The sequence below is a fragment of the Bubalus kerabau genome, chromosome 13 (genome assembly GCF_029407905.1).
Source record: "Bubalus kerabau isolate K-KA32 ecotype Philippines breed swamp buffalo chromosome 13, PCC_UOA_SB_1v2, whole genome shotgun sequence".
In the NCBI taxonomy this organism is placed as follows: domain Eukaryota; kingdom Metazoa; phylum Chordata; class Mammalia; order Artiodactyla; family Bovidae; genus Bubalus; species Bubalus kerabau.
The window spans coordinates 71,294,958-71,314,070 of record NC_073636.1 but is presented as its reverse complement, the minus strand read 5'-3'; the positions used below and the strand labels follow the sequence as shown (position 1 = coordinate 71,314,070).

The window sequence follows — 19,113 nt, the reverse complement described above, 5'->3', positions numbered from 1 at the left end:
TTCTTCCCCAGGCCCCATCCAAGAGCATACAGGCTTTTACACTGCATGACCCATCACAGTGGGTCTCCCCACTGGCTCACCTATACCCAGATAAGGCTCCTACCTCAAGTCATTCTAATCACTCTGTCCTTTCTGTTTAGGCCTTACCAGAGGGACAGACAGCTTCGTGGGACACAGCCAAAGAGGACGAAAACCGCAACAAGAATCGATACGGCAACATCATATCCTGTAGGTGACCTTCTGGGAGGACCGCAGGCTTTGGGGACGTAGACTTAAGGAGGCCATCACTATTATTTACCTGGAATTTGTTATCAGATAATCCTTGATGTTTCCAACTTCGGGTCCTCATGCCAGGCATGGAGCTCTGGCTCAGACTCCCTGTCATCCCTGGGCTGGATGGCTGATCTCAGCCAGAGGCGTTGGGCAGGGAGCTGGCTCCAGGCACAGTGGATTCAGGAAACCTCTCAGGCTTGGGTCTCGTCAGGTGTTATCCACTCAAGAATTCTTCAGGTCGGGGAGGAAGCCCAGACACAAGGGTGTTCCTAGCAGGCCCCCACTATGCAGAATCCCATCATGGCAGCAATGCTGGGTGGAAAGCAAGGTCTACCCATGAGGGATGGGCTGAGAACCCCTCGGTGAGAGATGCTGCTACTCCAGTGATAGAGTCCTGAGCAAGGACTGATGCTTAGAAGGAAACTCAGCCTAAGCCTGAGGGTTTGGGAAGCAGCCAGCTCAGGATTCAGAGGAGCCCGAGGCTACCCTGTTCACACAAGAGACAGGGCTTAGGGCATCATGACTCCCTCCAGACCCCACGGCTGCTGGGGACAGAACTCGGTAGTAATGTGAGTACCTGCCACTCAGGGTCTATGTCGGTGTGGGCGTTGCATGACACTGAGCCTGCAGGAAGGAAGCTAGTTTTGTGTGGACCTGGGGGAGGCCCGAAAGGACATTGCCTTCTGCTCAGCAGTGAGCTCTAGCATCCCTGGAGGCACCCCGTCGTAGTGCGTGATTTGATGAGGACAGTGGCACAGAGTAGCTCAAGCCCACAGAGTAGTTGAAGCCCTGGGCTTCTCTCCCAGCTACGGGGCCCTGGGCTGGTTACCTGACCTCTCTAAGCTTCAGTTTCCTTGCCTTTAAAATGAGGAGAATAAAGATAGGATGGTTGGGGTGGGGGAAAGTACATGAAACCCTTGGCATGGTACCTGGCACCATTACTCCTAGCCAGAGTTACTCTCTCAGCATCACTGATGAGCAGTGTGGATACACCAGCCCTTCCTATCGTAAGCAAAACGCACTGAACACCCACATGGGGATGTGGAAAAAGCTGGGTTGGGGCAGGGAGGCATGATCAGATGTCCGTTTTGGAAAGATCACCAGGGCAGCACTTTGGGAGGGTGCATGAGATTGGGGGAGGCTGGAGGCAGAGAGACCAGGGAGGAGGCTACTGCAATGTTCCTAGCAAGGGGCAGTGAGCCCTTAACAGGGCAGTGACAGTACTTGGATGGGACCCTGCTTGATATTCAGTGCTGGGAGGAGAGGGAGAGACAGGTATGATCAATGCTGTCCACAGCCTTCTACACAACAGAATACAGAGAACAAAGTTTCCTCATACAAAATGCGGAGCATATACTATGATTAGAACAGGAGTCTACAACAGCCCCTCTCCTATGGTGCAGCCAACCTGGACCTTCTGACATCTCATCAGTTGGGTAATAACCATCCCTTGGTCTCCATTTTCAGAGTAACCCAGTTCAGCCAAAAGAAAAGAAAAGAAAAAAAAGTCCTAAATAACAAGTTATTTCTAGTACGGTTCAGTGTTTTGTTTTCTTTGACTGTCTAGACATTGCCTAAGAAAAAGCTTGGAGGAAGAAAGCATAAGATACAGGCAGCTTGTGAAGGAAGAAAGAGGCAGAAGTTTTAGCTTAGCTGTTTCCTGTGCTGATTCAGAAATCGACTGTGAATGGGAGCACTAATCAGAAAAGCATTTATAGTTTGTCTCTTGGAAGAGAGTAAGGCAGACAGCAACATTTCCTGCAAATGAAGTGTTGGAAAGAGACGTTCAAGTGCTCAGGAAATGTGTATTAAGACCTAAGATGTGTGGTTCTCCTCTGAGCCAGGCCCTCTGCTGCCAGGGAGCTCGTATTCTGGGCCCAGGTTCTGCTGGCTCTGACCATTCTGTGCTCTAGAGCCATGCGTACTGTGCCTTAAAATACTTGGTCATTTGTCCATTCCTCCTACTAGATGGTGAGTTCAGATGGAGTCCACTGAATTATAGGCTGTAAAGCTTTGTGTGCTCACTCTAAGCCTCAGTCTTCTCTCTGTAAAATGGGTATAATGATGAAGTATTATAATGGAAGATAATGATAGAAAAAATTAATGACTAGAGCACAGTAAAGAGACCCGCCTCCCTGAGAGACAAGGGTGTCCAGGTTAGGCCAGGTTTCTTTGGAAGGAATGATGCTAAAGCTGAAACTCCAGTACTTTGGCCACCTCATGTGAAGAGTTGACTCATTGGAAGACTCTGATGCTGGGAGGGATTGGGGGCAGGAGGAGAAGGGGACGACAGAGGATGAGATGGCTGGATGGCATCACTGACTCGATGGACGTGAGTCTGAGTGAACTTCAGGAGTTGGTGATGGACAGGGAGGCCTGGCGTGCTGCGATTCATGGGGTCACAAAGAGTCGGACACGACTGAGCGACTGATCTGATCTGATCTGATCTGATGGTCCAAAGCCTCAGGGGCCAAGGATGGGAAGTTTTGTATCTTTCCGGACCTCCCGGTGCTCACCCTCTGTGCTCAGCATGCTTTCCCGAGCCATTATCTGCTTTCATTTGGCCTCAGCCTTCCTTCTTCCTGGTGGTTCCACATCTACTTTGGCCCCCAACCTTATGCCTCTCTCTAACAGAAGCCAGAGGGACCTCCTCAAAATACGAGTCAGATCACATCCTTGTCCTGCAGAAAACCCTTCAGATGGCTCCCTTCAGTATTGAGCCCCGCGTATCCAAAGGCCTCAGCCCTCTCTCCGCCTCCTTTCTCACTCTCACTGTGGTGTTCTCTCCACCGCGGTCTCTTCAGTTAAGCCCCACTGCCCTTTATGCAGGACCTTGAACTTTCCCCACTCATCATGACACAGGGCCTTTGCACATTCTCTTTGCTCTATCAACATGCTCTTCTCTCCTCTCTTTGCTAAGTTCTCCTTGTTCTTCAGATCTTCGCTCAGGTGCCACTTCCTCAGGGAATTCTTCTGACCATTATAACTCAGTCAAAACCCCATTATTCACTCCAAGAACACAATGCATGTCTTCTCTTAATTCTCCGTGCTGTTGTGATTTGCGAGCACATGGATGGCCGTCTCTTGGCTGCCTGGTCTCCTCACTGGAACAGATGTCCTGGGATAGCAGGGCCAGAGCTATCTTGCACTTCTGTGGCCCCACACCTGACTAACGGCTGGTGCTGGGTAGACAGGACTGAATGTTGGAGCTCACAGATTCCCTGCTGCTGCTGCTAAGTTACTTCAGTCGTGTCTGACTCTGTGCAACCCCATAGATGGCAGCCCACCAGGCTCCCCTGTCCCTGGGATTCTCCAGGCAAGAACACTGGAGTGGGTTGCCATTTCCTTCTCCAATGCATGAAAGTGAAAGTGAAAGTGAAGTCGTGTCCAACTCTTTGCAACCCCACGGATTGCAGCCCACCAGGCTCCTCCGTCCGTGGGATTCTCCAGGCATGAGTACTGGAGTGGGTGCCATTATGGCATATTAAAAAGCATAGACATTGTTTCACTGACAAAGGCCCGTATAGTGAAAGCTGTGGTTTCTCCATAGTCATGTATGGATGTGACAGTCGGACCATAAGGAAAGCTGAGCGCCAAAGGGTTGATGCTTTTGAACCGTGGTGCTGGAAAAGACTCTTGAGAGTCCCTTGGACTGCAGGGAGATCCAACCAGTCCATCCTAAAGGAAATCAGTCCTGAATATTTATTGGAAGGACTGATGCTGAAGCTGAAACTCCAATACTTTGGCCACCTCATGCGAAGAGCTGGCTCATTGGAAAAGACCCTGAGGCTGGGAAAGATTGAAGGCAGGAGGAGAAGGGGAAGACAGAGGATGAGCTGATTGGATGGCATCACTGATTCAATGGACATGAGTTTGAGAAATCTCTGGGAGTTGGTGATGGACAGGGAAGCCTGGTGTGCTGCTGTCCACAGGGTCATAAAGAGTTGGACACGACTGAGCGACTGAGCTGAACTGAGGGTCTAGTGGAGGGCAGCTCATCTTGGACCTGTTTGGTGCTAATCAGTTTATATTACAGAGAAGGCAATGGCACCCCACTCCAGTACTCTTGCCTGGAAAATCCCATGGATGGAGGAGCCTGGAAGGCTGCAGTCCATGGGGTCACTGAGGGTCGGACACGACTGAGTGACTTCACTTTTACTTTTCACTTTCATGCATTGGAGAAGGAAATGGCAACCCACTCCAGTGTTCTTGCCTGGAGAATCCCAGGGACGGCGGGGCCTGGTGGGCTGCCGTCTATGGGGTCACACAGAGTCGGACACGACTGGAGTGACTTAGCAGTAGCAGCAACAGTTTATATTATGTCCTCAGGCTATGTTATTCTTTTAAAGGTAGTACCCTGGCCCTTCTGCTCTAGTTTCAGTAACACCCACTGGCATCTAGGGATGCAGCTAGGGTGAGGTGGGCGACCTCCAGGGTGTGACATTCTGGGGGCCGCTTGGCCTCAGCTAGCGACATCCAGGATGTGACATTCCAGGGGCTGCTTGGCCTCAGCTGGTGACCTCCAGGATGTGACATTCCGGGGGCCGCTTGGCCTCAGCTGTTGCACCTTCCTGACTCTGAGAGCAATCACCTCTCTAAAGCATGTGCCCTGGCACCTCACTGGTTCCCCCACACACACTCGCCCGGAGTCCTGCCCTGTTTGCATCTCTTTGCCTGAGGACTTTCTCCAAAGCTGAGGCAGGATGCTCTGTCCAGGCTCGAGACCATCTCTCCCTGGACCACAAATAGCCCAGCTCCTCACCTCCAACCCTGCTGGGGTGTATGGTCTTCACCTTTTTCCAGAGCTTCCATGGGGAGTGGGCTGCAGCTGCCCACAGTAGTAGTAGATTTGGAAACTCACCCTTCCTGGGCTCCTTCTTTTGGCTGTCTCACCCCTCCCCAACCCCCTACTCCCCCTGGTGTCCCCTTCTCTTCCTACATAAACTGCTTGCACTGGAATTCTCATCTTACATCTACTTTAGGGGAAGCCCAAACAGAGACAGAGGAAATTTAGACAGCTAGTGATACCACTTTGCTGGGTTTGTGTGTGTGTGTCCATGTGTGTGTTAGTTGCTCAATTGTGTCCAACTCTCTGTGGCCTCATGGACTGTAGCTCACCAGTCTCCTCTGTCTATGGGATTTCCCAGTCAAGAATACTGGAGTGGTATTTCCTTCTCCAGGGGATCTTCCCAACCCAGGGATCGAACACGGGTTTGCTGGGTTTAAAGAGAGTTGAATCTCCTTTGTAATGTAAGTATCAGTAATTCTGCAGCAAAACTGTGGCTGGACCGGGTCTGCACTCAGTCCTGAGAGGAGACAGTGCCAAGTAACCAGTGCATCCAAAAGCAGGGCAAGGCATAAAGAGGACCGAGAAAGAAAGAAAGAAGAAAAGCGTCCTGGAATTGAAATGAGAAAGGAAAAAGAGAAGCAGCCCGAAGGATTGGAAAGTGTTCCTGCCCTTGTATGTGTCCCTCCCGAAGGCAAAGTCTGCCCTGGCTTGATAAATAGAAATATTCTTGGCGCAAGAAGAGCACCGGGTGTGATTAGCATCCCAAGGAACCCAGGGCTCTGGGAGGCTGGTGTGGAGGACAAAGGCCCAGGCCAGGAGGACAGAGAAGATGAAAGGAGGGGAGATGGAGGGAGGGTGCTGCCTGCAAATGAAACAATGCAAGAGAAACCTCGGCTAAATAAGCCCTTTCTTCCAACTGCTTCTGTTTAGAATTTAGTAATAGAGACAGCGGGGTTTCCAGGGAGTAGAAAGGAAAGAGAGTGAAAGGGAAGGAAATGAATGGGAGAAACAGAACAAAGGAGCGCTTTGCTTTTAAGCAACCCCGGGGCACAGGCGGTGGACGAGAAGGAATTTCGAGAATACTGCAGCGTTCCTCCTGTGCAAGTTGGAGAGGGCCCTTCTTGGCCTGTCAGGAAGGAGATTGCAGGAGGCGAGGAACTGATCCCAGGGGGCGCACATGTTATCAAATGAGGCTTCTCTTTTATCAAATGACAGGTTCTCCTGGAATCTGTTGGGGTCCCAGTAGAAAACTGATAGGACCTTCAAATAGGGTGATTTGAAGAGAACTTAATCAAGTGGTTTTTGTTGGTTTTTATTTTTCTCGTGAAGATGTGAGCTAGCTATAGGCAGACTACAGGAATCGTGCAGTGTGGCATTTAGGGGCTAAATGCCACACCCGGGGCACAGAGGACTCTGTAAGAAGTTCCCAGGACCCAGAGGAAGGCCACCTAGCTGAAGGCATGACCTTTTAGTGGCCTTGCAGGCAGCCTGTGGTGGCCCTAACGAAGAGCTGAAAGGAGAAGTGTCGATGCCTCCCGGGTATTGATTGATACCCACCCCCCACTTCATCCAGTCTCTGCCTGTGCTTTCCAATAGCTAAACCAAATCAGAGCCAGAGGACAAGGAAATCTGTAGAGTCCCGTTGTTCTCAAAGTGTGCTTCCTGGAGCAGCAGCACCTAAGAACTGTTTAGAAGGCTCATTTTTGCCTCCCACTGCAGACCTGTCACAGCAGACATTCCAGGGGTGGCACCCAGCAATCTCACTTCTAAAGATATGTAGACCAGATGCACCGGTGACACCCATACACTTCTCAGGTTTATGAACCTTTCATCTTATTTTCTTTTTTCTTTTGATGCATTAATATAATGTTACGTTAGTTTTAGGTGTACAACACAGTGATTCAATAATTTTTTAGACTATATTCCATTTAAAGTTCTTATAAAATATTGGCTACCCCCATCTTGCTCCTCCCCCTTTCCTCTCCCTGCTGGTAAGCACTAGTTTATTCTCTACATCTGTGAGTCTGGTTCTGTTTTGTTATGATCATTTGTTTTATATTTTAGATTCCACAGATAAGTGATAATATATAGCGTTTGTCTTTCTCTCTCTTTCTTCACTGAGCATGATGCCCCCCAGGTCATGCAAATGGCAAAATTCCATTCTTTTTTTTATGGCTGACTAATATTCGTGTGTGTATGTGTGTGTGTACACCACATCTTCTTTATCCATTCATCTCTTGATGTACACTTGGGCTGCTGTCATATCTTGGGGTGCATATATCTTTTCAAATTAGTGTTTTCATTTTCTTTGGATATGTATACCCAGGAGTAGAATTGCTGGATCATCTGGTAGTTCTGTTTTTAGTTTCTTGAAGAGTCTCCATACTGTTTTTCCACAGTGGCTGCACCAATGTACCTTCCTACGAACAGTGTACAAGGGTTCCCTTTCCTCCACATCCTTGCCAATGTTTGTTATTTGTGGTCTTTTTGATCATGGCTATTCTGACAGGTGTGAGGTGATATCTCATTGTGGTTTTGATTTGCATTTCCCTGATGATTCTCGATGCTGAGCATACAAACCTCTCATCCACAGAGATCAGCTCCCAGTTTAGAGAGGCAGGTGCAGAAGTCTGACTGGCAAACAAGAGATCTGGGATATTTTCTGAGACTTCTAACCCCCTAATTTAAACAAACCTCTAGGCTCAGGTGTAATGGAGTACCAGGTATGGGGTCCAGCAGACCTGGGTGCTAGTCTCAGTTCTGCCTTTGACCTCATGCATGACCTTCAACAAGGTCACTTAGTCTTTCTGACAGTGTCTTATCTTCTAGTGCAAAGAGGGCAAGCTAAGATGAATAATTGTTGACTCTGAAGCTGACTGTGTAGGCTTTTAAATCTAGATGAGACCAAGTCTAGCCTCTCTCAGTTCACAGGCAATAAGCAGTGGTCCAGAGATGTAGAACCCTTGCCCATGGTCACACAGAGAGTCTGGAAGGACAGTGAGGACCAGAGCTCTGGGCCCTGGCTGCCCGGATGCCATGAGCTCCCTACCAAGGAGTCCCTCTGCACCTGGACACACCCATGTTTTTAGGGGAAAATGTGTTGAGGTCTCTGACCTCAGGACAGATTGCAGACTGCATGAGCTCTTCAGAGAAGCCATTTTCACTTGTAGGGAGGGACTCAGGTTCAAAACAAACCCAAGGGCTTCGTCTCATAGCTTTCTCTCCTGATTTCTGGGTAGACTGAGCTGGATGTCAAAATGGGTGCTCCCAATTCCTTCTTCTCCTTTGCTGTCTCTGAGGGTGGCTCCTGCCCGGACCTTACAGAGAAACCTTGTGCAGCAACCCTCAGTGTACTTTTTATCAGAGGCCTTGTTCCAGCCACTGTATCCCTCTCTGCCTGCTTGTGGGGCAGGTCAGGACTCCCAGGAAATTGGATGTCCCCGGAGCAGTTCTCAACGTATGACTGGTGGGGGATGGAATATAAGTACCCCAGGCACCTCCCCGCTAAGGTGGAATTATCTTGGGGGTGCGTGTTCACAGTCTCCCCTGGAGTTCCCTAACAGGAGTAAGCAAGCCCAACTGTCTATGGTGATACTTGCTTGATGACACACCCCTTATTGAATTCCTTTCTTTTTCCTTCCTTTCTTTCTTTCTCCTTCCTTTCTTTCTTTCTCCATTTCACTTCCCATCCCCTTTCCAGTGTTTCCTGGGATCATCTCCTAGATCAAGCCTTTACACTCCATCTTTGTCTCCGATTCTGCTTCTAAAGTAATCTAGATCAGAAACCTCCCTTCTTCAGAAGATCCCCTTCGTGGAGTGTAGGCTGGCCACTCTGCTTGGAATGAAGCCACAAAGTCATCAGTTAGGCCACTGTCCCTCTGACTTCTCTCGGTTCTCTGTTCATCAGTGCTTAAGCCCCCTGCACAGCCCCAAAGGTTTCATCCATCAGAGCAGCTCCCCACAGGGCCCTGCAGAAGGGAGCAGTCCAGCCCCAGCCGACAGGGAACTGGCTGCCCTGGGAGGTGCACCGAATGCCAGGCTGTTTCCCTGTGGTACCCAGACCACCTCTCTCCCCTGATAATGGTAATTCAATCAAGATTGACTGTGGAGACCTTTAGCTTCAATGGGATACCCAGGCAGTCTCGGCACAATTACCTGCCTTCTCCCTCTTCACTCGTGCGAGATGATGGCATTAACATTTCCAGTGCTTCTAAGAAATGATTTTTCAGGTCCACAATTCATCGTAATGAGTCAGATCTCTTTTCTCTGAGAAATCGCACCTTTCCTTTACCTTCCTCAGTGCCCAGAAGACGGGAAAAAAGAACATCTTGTATCCAAGTGATAGTCCCTCCCCAGCCCCACCTCTATGAAGTGATTCTCTCTTAAGTGGATATGACTTGAGAAGACTGATTTATTAGGTTACCTTTGATGATGGAGGAAGAGAGGAGGAGTTGTGGTTTGTTTAAGAGTTAGTGCCATGCAGACAAGGAAACTGAGCCCTCTCCTCTGGCCAGGGATAGGTGGGGGCAGGGGGGCACACAGTGGGATGGGATGGTGTCAGAGTCAGAACTGGCATAGAGGGGGTGTGGAGACAGTGAGTCTCAGTGGTGGGGGTTGGAGGGGTAGGGTCCCTACCACTTTATAAGGAAGCTCGCAACCTTACACCTTCTCTTTAAGTTATTCAACTTCTTGGAGCCTTGATTTTCCTCATCCATAAAATGGGTTACTATGAGAATCAAATGGCATGGCATCCATAGGCTTCTAGAATAGTACCTGGAACATCTTACACGTTTCACAAAGATAAATTTTTGTACCTTACATGCAACGCAGGTGGGTCTGTAGCCTCATGGGCCAGTTTCAGTAAGATATTTTCGTCTTGCCCAAGACGAAAGTGCCATGGCACCCCTATGTTAAATAACTGAACATTGAATGGTCTGTACATTCACACCTGAGTGTGCAACAGAATCTCCTGGAGGGCTTATTAAATGCAAATTACTCATCCCCATCCCAGAGTTTATGATTCAGTGGGTCTGGGCTGGGACTCAAGTATTGGCATTTCTAGAGTTCCCAGGTATCATTGATGCTATTGGCCAAGGTATCATTGATGCTATTGGCTATTTTGAAAACCCCTGGTCTAAAACAATAATAAAACTGAATTTACATATTTGCATTGAGCTCTTAAAATACAGCAGGTACTTTTATTTCTTACTGCTTGTCATCCTTACAAGTTTGCAGAGGTGGAGAGGGTTTTGATGATGTCATTGAGTGAAGTGAGGCTCGGGCAAAGTAAGTCAGCTGCCTCAGGTTGATAGAGTTAGTGATAGACCTCAGGTCTGCCTTCAGAGCCTGCCCGTCCCCTGCCTCTCTCCTGCTGAAGACAAAAGCTGGCAGCCAATCTTGGGTCTGCAGGTGGAGTGAGGGTCAGCTACAAGGAGAGGAAGAATTTGAGCCAGGATTCAGGCTCACTATGCCAGCCTTGCATACAGGGAAGAGCCCGGAACTCAAGCCAAGTTACCAAAAATCAATTGTATGGCTAAAAGCAAAGGACCCAGCCCCTTTCTGGTTCTTAGCCTTTCAAACACAGTATAATTCATATATCGAACAGATAATTGTTGAACACCTACTTTGTGCCGTACCCTGTAGAGGGTTTAGTAAATGGGGTGCCCTTTCTTAAATAGGGTGTGGAGGAGAGCCATGGGTTAGTCCGATAGTCTCAGAAATACAACTGTCCTAAGAGCTCTGAGACAAGTACAGGAAGCTGTCAGAGTCTAAGATGGAAAGATCACAGAAGGCTTCCTGAGAAAGGAAGATTGAGCTGAGAGCTGAAGAGTGAGATGTTGCCAGCCTTGTGGGGTCGAGGGTGTCCCTTTACATGTGCAAAGACCCTGTGGTCAGAGCAGACATCATTCATTTGAGCAACAGAAAGAAGGGTAACGTGGGGAGGGAGGCATGGGGCTGGAGTGGGAAACAGGCCCCAGACCCTCAGATCATGCAAAGCACTGTGGGGTATGGTCAGGTCAGTGGTGTCCTGGAGCTGATGGGGAAATTTTCAGGAATTCTGTGAGCTCGTTGATGCCATGTTGGCAGCTTGGTATCAGTCATGGTGGGAGTATTTATATCACAGAAGTCAGCAGATGTTACAGATCAGGGCCACTGCTTTTCCTAGAGAGCTATTTGTTAAACTTCTACAACTTCCCGCTGGGCTTTGTCCTAAAACCACAAGGAACAGGTTGATTCTAGAGGGACAGTGTTTTTGTTCCTCTTGAGTTGTGTTGGGGCAGGGGGTGGGGCGCTTTTTGGATCTCCATGGCTTTCCAGTTATGTCTTCCTTCTACTGGAAGGAAAAAACCTTCCACTGGTTTTTTCCTCCCCTTGAGCCAGAGCTGGCCCTTCATCTCCTGGCCAGGCTCTTGCAGTTCCTCTTACATCACCATCGAGGAGCTTGTTTCTCCTCTATGTGACTTCCTCCCTCGTCTTGAATATCAAACAAGGAGTACCAGATTAGCTGTTTCTCAAGCTTGCAAAATATAGATAAAGCATAATGAACGTTCTGGGCTGCTTGTAAATTACTTTGTATAAATTCCTTTACATTGCTGGCTGCCCCATCTTTCTCCATGTACGTCTGGATAAACACAATTTTTTATCCTTCTAATTATATAAAGTTAGAAGGGGAAGGAGACACAGAATAATATTAGCATCTCCCAGAAGGAATAAATAAACCATGAAGGCAGTGCTACTCCTTGCAATGCCTTTCTGGTGGACCCATAGCTGTATTCTGCCCTTTCATGAATATACACAATAACTCTGCCTCTGCAGAGAGATGGATTGACATTTTGTACAGAAGGACAAATAGGAAGCATGAAGTTTCTAACCACCTCTGCCATCAGCTCACTGCCCACCTCACACCCAGCCCGGAGCCATCGTTTGTCAAGCACCTGCTGCATACCAGGCACCGTTGTCACACTTCTCTTTTTTAAAGAGCAGTTTCAGGTTCAGAAAAGTTAAGCAGAATGTCCAGAGCTCCTCTCTACCCCCTGCCTCCCTCCCACATTCAGCTCCCCCTATTTCTAACAGCTCGCATCGGTGTGACACATTTGTTACAGGGGTGAAACAAAATTGATCCATTATTATTAGCTGAAGTCCATCCTTTGCATTTGAATCCACCCTGTATTGTGCAATTCTACAGGAGATGAACAATGTATAATGACAGGGATCCACCAGTAAAGGATCCTGCAGAGGTTTCGCTGCCCTAAATACCCTCTATGCTATGCTATGCTATGCTAAGTCACTTCAGTCGTGTCCGACTCTGTACGACCCCATAGACGGCAGCCCACCAGGCTCCCCCATCCCTGGGATTCTCCAGGCAAGAACACTGGAGTGGGTTGCCATTTCCTTCTCCAATGCATGAAAGTGAAAAGTGAAAGTGAAGTTGCTCAGTCATGTCCGACTCTTAGCAACCCCATGGACTGCAGCCTACCAGGCTCCTCCATCCATGGGATTTTCCAGGCAAGAGTACTGGAGTGGGGTGCCATTGCCTTCTCCGAAATACCCTCTGTGCTCCACCTATTCATCTCTCCCCAGAGGTCCCTGGAAACCATGGATCTTTTTACTGCCTCCGTAGTTTTCCTTCTCCAGAATGTTAGAGCTGGAACCATGCAGTATGCAGGCTTTCAGGCTGGCTTTGTCACTTAGCAGTGTGCATTTATGTTTCCTCCATATCCTTTCATGCCTTAAGAGTTCATTTCTTTATATTACCAAAGACCGTCCCATCGTTTGGATGTACCATGACTTGCTTATCCGTTTACCTATTGAAAGACATCTTGTTCATTTCTGAATTTTGGCAGTTGTGAGTAAACCTGCAGTAACCATTCATGTGCAGGTTTTGTGTGGATGGTCAGTTTCAACTCATTTGGGCAAATACTGGACAGAAATTGTTGGATCATGTGATAAGAGTGTGTTTAGTTTTAGAAGAAATTACCAAACTGTCTTCCAGACTGGCTGTCTAGATTTTGCTTTCCCATCAGCAATGAATGAGCATTCCAGTGGCTCCACACCCTCACCAGCATTTGGTGTTATCAGGATTCTGAATTTCAGCCATTCTGGTAGGTGTGTAGAGGTAGCTTCTTCTTTTTTAAGTTTTCGGTTCCCGATGACATATGCTGGGAAAGATTGAGGGAAAAGGAGAAAGGGGCGGCCGAGGATGAGATGGTTAGATAGTATCACCGACTCAATGAAAATGAGTTTGAGCAAACTCCAGGAGATAGTGAAGGATAAGGAAGCCTGGCATGCTGCAGCCCACGAGGTCACAAAGAGTCAGACACAACTTAGTAATTGAACACCGCCACCAGCAAATGACATATGATACTGAACATCTTTTCATTTGCTCATCTTTTGTCTGTTCATCCTTTTTGATGAGCTTTCCATCTAGATCTTTTGCCTATTTTTTAATTAGACCATTTTCTTATTGTTGAGTTTTAAGAGTTCTTTTTATACTGTGGATACAAGGCTTTTATCAGATAGTCTTTTTCAAATATTTTCTCCCAATATGTGGCTTGTCTTTTCATCCTCTTAACATCCTCACACTTTTCATGCCTGCATTTTCTCATTTAATCCTCCCAATATTCTCGGAGCTGTATAGCATTTTGCTAAGGAATCCAAGGCTTAGGGAGACCAATGGACTTGCTAAGTGATGGAACTAAGATTTGCCCCCAGAACTGGCTCCTAGCTTCAGACCTCCCATTAGCAGGTCTGCTGTCCTGCTTGCCACAGGATAGCCTGTGTGAGAATAAATCTTGATCATTTTGTACTAAAATATGCTCCCACTGTCTCAGAAAAGAGTCTCTATTTGGATGCTCTGCGGAGCCTGGCTTGGTGACTTGTATCTAAGCGCCTGGATAGGGAATAAAAAACCCTCTGTAGCCTAAGCCCCACCCACCTCCTCTGCTTCTTATCTGGCTGCTAGTCCCCAGCCACTCCATGTTCACAAGACAAGAAACCCTGTTTGTAGCTCATCCAATATGCTTGCTTTTCCAGGACGCCTGCTGTCGCTCTTGCGTTTGTTCTTTCTGATGGAAAGACCCTCCTTCATTGTCCATTGGTCAAGTCTCATTTTCAGTGCCTCATCCACATATCACTTCCCGAAGCTATTTATTTATTTGGTGGTGCCAGGTCTTACTTGCAGCACCTGGGTCTTCCATCTTTGTTGCAGCATGTGGGATCTCATTCTCTGACCAGGGATCGAACCTGGGCCCCCTGCATTGGGAGGTCTTAGCCAACAGACCAGCCACAAAATCCCCAAACTTGTTCTTAATAAATGAAGAGGTGATACTGACAAATACCTGATGTAGAGACACCACTCATCTTTAAGAACAAATAGCTAAAAGAAATGTTTTTGTTTCTTTTTAAATCATATTTGCTTTCAGACTTTAAATTCCATTTTATATTAAAGGAAATACCCTTTCAACATTTTAAACCTCTGTTCCCAGTGCTCTAGATCTCAAGGGCAGGCATAACTCAATAAATAAATGAGATTTTTGAATCAGTAAGTCATTAGTGAGACCAATGAGTGAAAACGCATTTTGCATTTTTCACTTTTTTGAGGCTTGTAGTTTTTGAAACCACTGGTAATAAGGCTTAACAATCTGAGCTCAGAGTCAGGTGCTGGATGTCGTTTGAAGCCCTGCTGGGTGGATGTCCCCCAGGAAATCCCACTGCAGGAGCTGGGGACCAGACCCTTGCACAGACTGCAGTGCCTGCAAGATGGTAGAAGTCCAGGGACAGCATATTGTGTGGACAGAGCAGAGATTCAAGGGCACACAGTCCTGAGAGAATCCCAGCCTTGCCATTTGCAAACTGTGTAACATAGGAAACTTGCTTAACCTCTATGAGCCCCAGTTTCTTCATCTGTGAAATGGGAAGAATATTACATCATTGCAATATTAGCATATAAGAGTGATATTAGCATAATGGTCTGTAGAGCTATTTGGGGAAATATATGATTGTAAAGCCTTCAGTGTCTGCCATACACTCCAGAAAGATTAGCTTCAAACTCCTTCCCCACATCACACCCCACTGCCCCACTCACCCACAGAGATAACTTACACCTCCTTCCCTGCCTCTGGTCGCTTCCACAGAAACTCCTCCCTACGAGGAGTAAGAAATGTGGCATCCAGGGTAGCTCAGTGTCTAGCACAGTGCCTGCCACATGACGGATGCTCAGTGAACCACTGTTTATAGTGGTTAGACTCACTGAATTTTTATTATTTTATTTATGGCTGTGCTGGGTCTTCACTGCTGCTCACGGGCTTTCTCTATCTGCGGTGTATGGGCTTCTCGACGCAGTGACTTCTCTTCGCAGGCTTTCATGGTTGTGCTCGGGCTTAGTTGCCCTGCGGTATGTGGGATTGAACCTGTGTCCCCTGCATTGACAGGCAGATTCTTAACCACTGGACTACCACGGAAGTCCTCACTGAATAATTTTTGAATCAACTATTTAGTTAATGAATGAACGGATGTAGGGTGGTAGCCCTGGCCTGCTTGTCCATCCTGGATCCCATTCTTTGCCTTCTCCTGCTCAGCCTTCCATCACAGGGAGCTAACCCCTCAGGTTGCGTTTCTCACCACCTCTTGACAACTGGCCACTAGCTCGGTTTGGCCAGTGATGGGCACTGGTGTTGGAGATTGTTTAAGGCGGGAGAAAGGAAAAAGCTGGGGTATCTCTCCCCTCTGTCCCCATCATAGGTACCTTCCTGAACAGCCAGGGAGTCTCTTCCTATTCTCCAGCTCCCACCAGAGAGGCCACCGCAGCTCCAGCTCCCACAGGTGCCCCCTCCCCGGGCTCCGGGGACCTCACCTCCTCCCTGTGTCCCACCTTCCCTGGGGAGGCAGTGTCTCCTTGTCAGTGTTTATTTCTGAATTACTCCTCCCTCCTCCCTTTGGCCTCTCAACTCTTAAATCTCCTAGGTAACCACTTCGCTGTCATTAATACCTCTGCTGTGCACCCGTGGAGAAGGAAATGGCAACCCACTCCAGGATTCTTGCCTGGGAAATCTCATGGACAGAGGAGTCTGGAAGGCTACAGTCCCCATGAGGTCGCCAAGAGTCAGACACAACTGAGCGACTAAGCACAAGGATCCTTGAAGTGCTTACTCCTATCCTGCTTAGACTCCTCTTGGGAATCAGGAGAGTCTGAGCTCAGAGTTAAGAGAACCTCACTCTCCTAGGCCCCACCATCCACTGACCGTGTGGCCCATCAGCCCTTGGGAGCCTCAGTTTCCTCATTTGTAACAAAGGTTAACAGCATCCATCCTGCTTCTCTCCCAGGTCGCTGTGAGAGTCCAGAGAGATAATCCACTCATCTGCTCACCAGGTCCTTATCGAGTACCTGTGCAGAGGATAGAACAGGGAGCAAAGCACATCATGTTCCTGTTCTTGGGGGTTCCAGTTTGTAGTAGCAGATATGCTTATAAACTGCAAAGTTCGGGAAAAGGCCCACAGGATAAGCTGACCTGACTTCATAGACCCTGTGGGTGCCCAGAGCTCCCCAGTCCACCTTTGGGACCCCAGCCCTGCCATTGGATGCAGCAACACTCGGTGATGTGAACCCAGCAATGGGGACAGCAAGCTGAGCCTCTCCCCCTCGCCAGACCCAGCCGGACGTTCTGTTTGTGTATCTTTTAGCGTGTCGGAGCTCACTTGAATTAACTGTAAAGGATTAGCCTGATTCTTCTGCTGAAGAATGTTTTTTTTTTCCTTAATTGTTTTTATTTGGTGTTATTTGAAGTAAGCGTGCCATTGACTAAAGCCTGCACATCTTGTTTATGCCTAGATTGTGTTTAAAATGGTATTCTCTGTAACACGATTTTTAGTTATTGATGACCTCTTTTATAATGACTTAGTCAGCTTCCCTTGAATGATAGTATTGATAACAGTATGTGGCTGACAATCTGTTTGCAATAATACTCCAAGAAGCAAAAGGAAAGCATTTGTACATGCGTAGAAAATAGATACATTTGCTGGTTTTAAGAAAGCATGAAAATGGAGCATATTAATCCTAATCACACTTCCTGAGAAACTTCCAGAGTGTTTTCATGCGGTCTTTCCTGCATTGTCCTCTGCAGAAGGCATCTCTACCTGCTTTAGTGACAAAATCTGTAAGATTTAAAGAGGCAGGTGACTCTCCCCAGTAAGTAATGACAAAACCAGAACCAGAAGGGCAGGTGGGAAAAAAGAGGAGCATATACAGGCCCTTTGTACGGCAGAGTAATCTCCCTGAGCCTCAACTTCCTCATCCATAAATGGGGATGATAACTGAGGGTGATGCCAGGGGTTCCAGGAGAATGTGTGTCACTGGCATGATGCCTGGTGTGTGCTGATAGATAGATGGTAGCTCTAAAGCAGGCAGGGCTGGCTCCTTGCCCGAAGCCCTCGGATCACTCACCCCCTTGTTTTCTGCTCTGTCTGCAGACGACCATTCTCGAGTGAGACTGCTGGTGCTGGATGGAGACCCACACTCCGACTATATCAACGCCAACTACATCGATGTGAGGCCCTCCGCGGGGCTGGGGGGCTGGGTTCTGGGTGGGCTGCAGCAGACTCAAATCTGTGACTCTCCCCCCAGCCAGTCCCCTAGACAGTGGCCCTCCTAGAGCAAGTCCACAGGGTCTGGCTCCTCCCTGTGACTCATGTAACCCAAGTTGATTATCCATCTAAAAAGATGTACCCATTTTCAGGCTGGCCAGAGTGGTCTGCTCTGTGGAGCCCAGGGCTGACAGCCTTGTTCATTCGCCCATTAATTCTTCAATTTAAAAAAAATTTTATTTATGTATTTGTTTGCTGTACTGGATCTTCGTTGCTGTGCAGAGGCTTTCTGTAGATGCAGCAAGCAGGGGCTACTCTCTAGCTGTGGTTCGGGGGTTTCTCACTGCAGTGACTCTTGTTGCAGAGCCCAGGCTCTAGGGCTCACAGGCTTCAGTAGCTGTGATGCAGGGACTTGCTTGCCCATGGCATGTGGAATGTTCCCAGACCAGATATCAAACCTGTGTCCCCTGCTTTAACAGACGAATTCTTAGCTGCTATACCTCAGGGAAGTCCCATTAATTCTTGTGTGTGTGTGTCTGTTTGCCTATTCATTCATTCATTTGAAGGTACAGCCATTTATGTAATGAAAATTTCAGAGTTGGATGCTTTGGGAACCAGAAAGCTAAAAATGCCATGGTCTCTACCTTCTAAAACCTTAGCGGGAAGATAAGCTGTGCACATCAATAATTCCAGGGCAAACTAGAAAGTGGGTGTCATAAGTTCAGATATAATGCCTCAGGGATTCAGAGGTGGAGGGGAAAGTCACCCTTCCATCAGGAATGCGAAGTGAGATGTGAACCAAAGCTTTAAGCACAGGTAGAATTTAAAATCAAAGAAGGGGGAGATGGGCCTCTGGCCAAAGCACTGCACAAGCTGCAATGTGGCAGAGGATATGGCACAGCAAAGTGTGAGGGGAGCAGAGACTCTGTAATGAGAATAGAGAAAAATAAGGTTGGCGCCGGATCATGGATGGTTTGTGATCAAACATGGGAAGTCGGACTTTATTTTGTAGGCAAGAGGAAGCTGTGGAAAGTGTTTGATCAAGGATGTGACCAGTTCAAAGCTGAGCTGTGGGATGGCTTATCTATTACTGAGGTTAAGGCAGATGAGAGAGAAGAGGGTCTGGGATTAAGACCCCCAATTAGGAAAGGGGCCGCTTCAGTGTTCCAGAGAACATGGAGGAAGGGACTAAATACAACAGGAGCCGAGACAGGTATACATGGAAGTGAGCGAGTTTGTAAAAGGGAAGTGTGGTCACTGGGGCCAGAGAGACATCCCAGCAGGACTGATACAAGCCAGGCTTCCCAGGGCCTCAGCTGGGAGGCCCAGGAACCTTGACGAAAGGCTCAGAGCGTCTCGAGCCCTTCTGACTTCCAGGTGTTTTTATAGACAAGCGATAAGGTACTGCGCCAGGCTTTAGAATTTCCCTTAATCTAAGCTGAGCCAGATGATTCACCGATTCAACAAATATG

The 19,113-nt window shown here is 48.0% G+C and overlaps 1 protein-coding gene across 2 annotated transcripts in view; it reads left to right on the top strand.

Annotated features, from left to right (window-relative positions):
- PTPRT (protein tyrosine phosphatase receptor type T) overlaps window positions 1-19,113 on the top strand; it is a 1,142,536-nt gene that overhangs the window by 1,078,806 nt on the left and 44,617 nt on the right. For both annotated transcript variants that reach the window (XM_055545060.1, XM_055545059.1), the window contains exons 18-19: window positions 141-228; window positions 17,528-17,604. In XM_055545060.1, coding sequence (XP_055401035.1) covers window positions 141-228; window positions 17,528-17,604 — 165 coding nt within the window. The remainder of the gene's footprint in view (window positions 1-140; window positions 229-17,527; window positions 17,605-19,113) is intronic.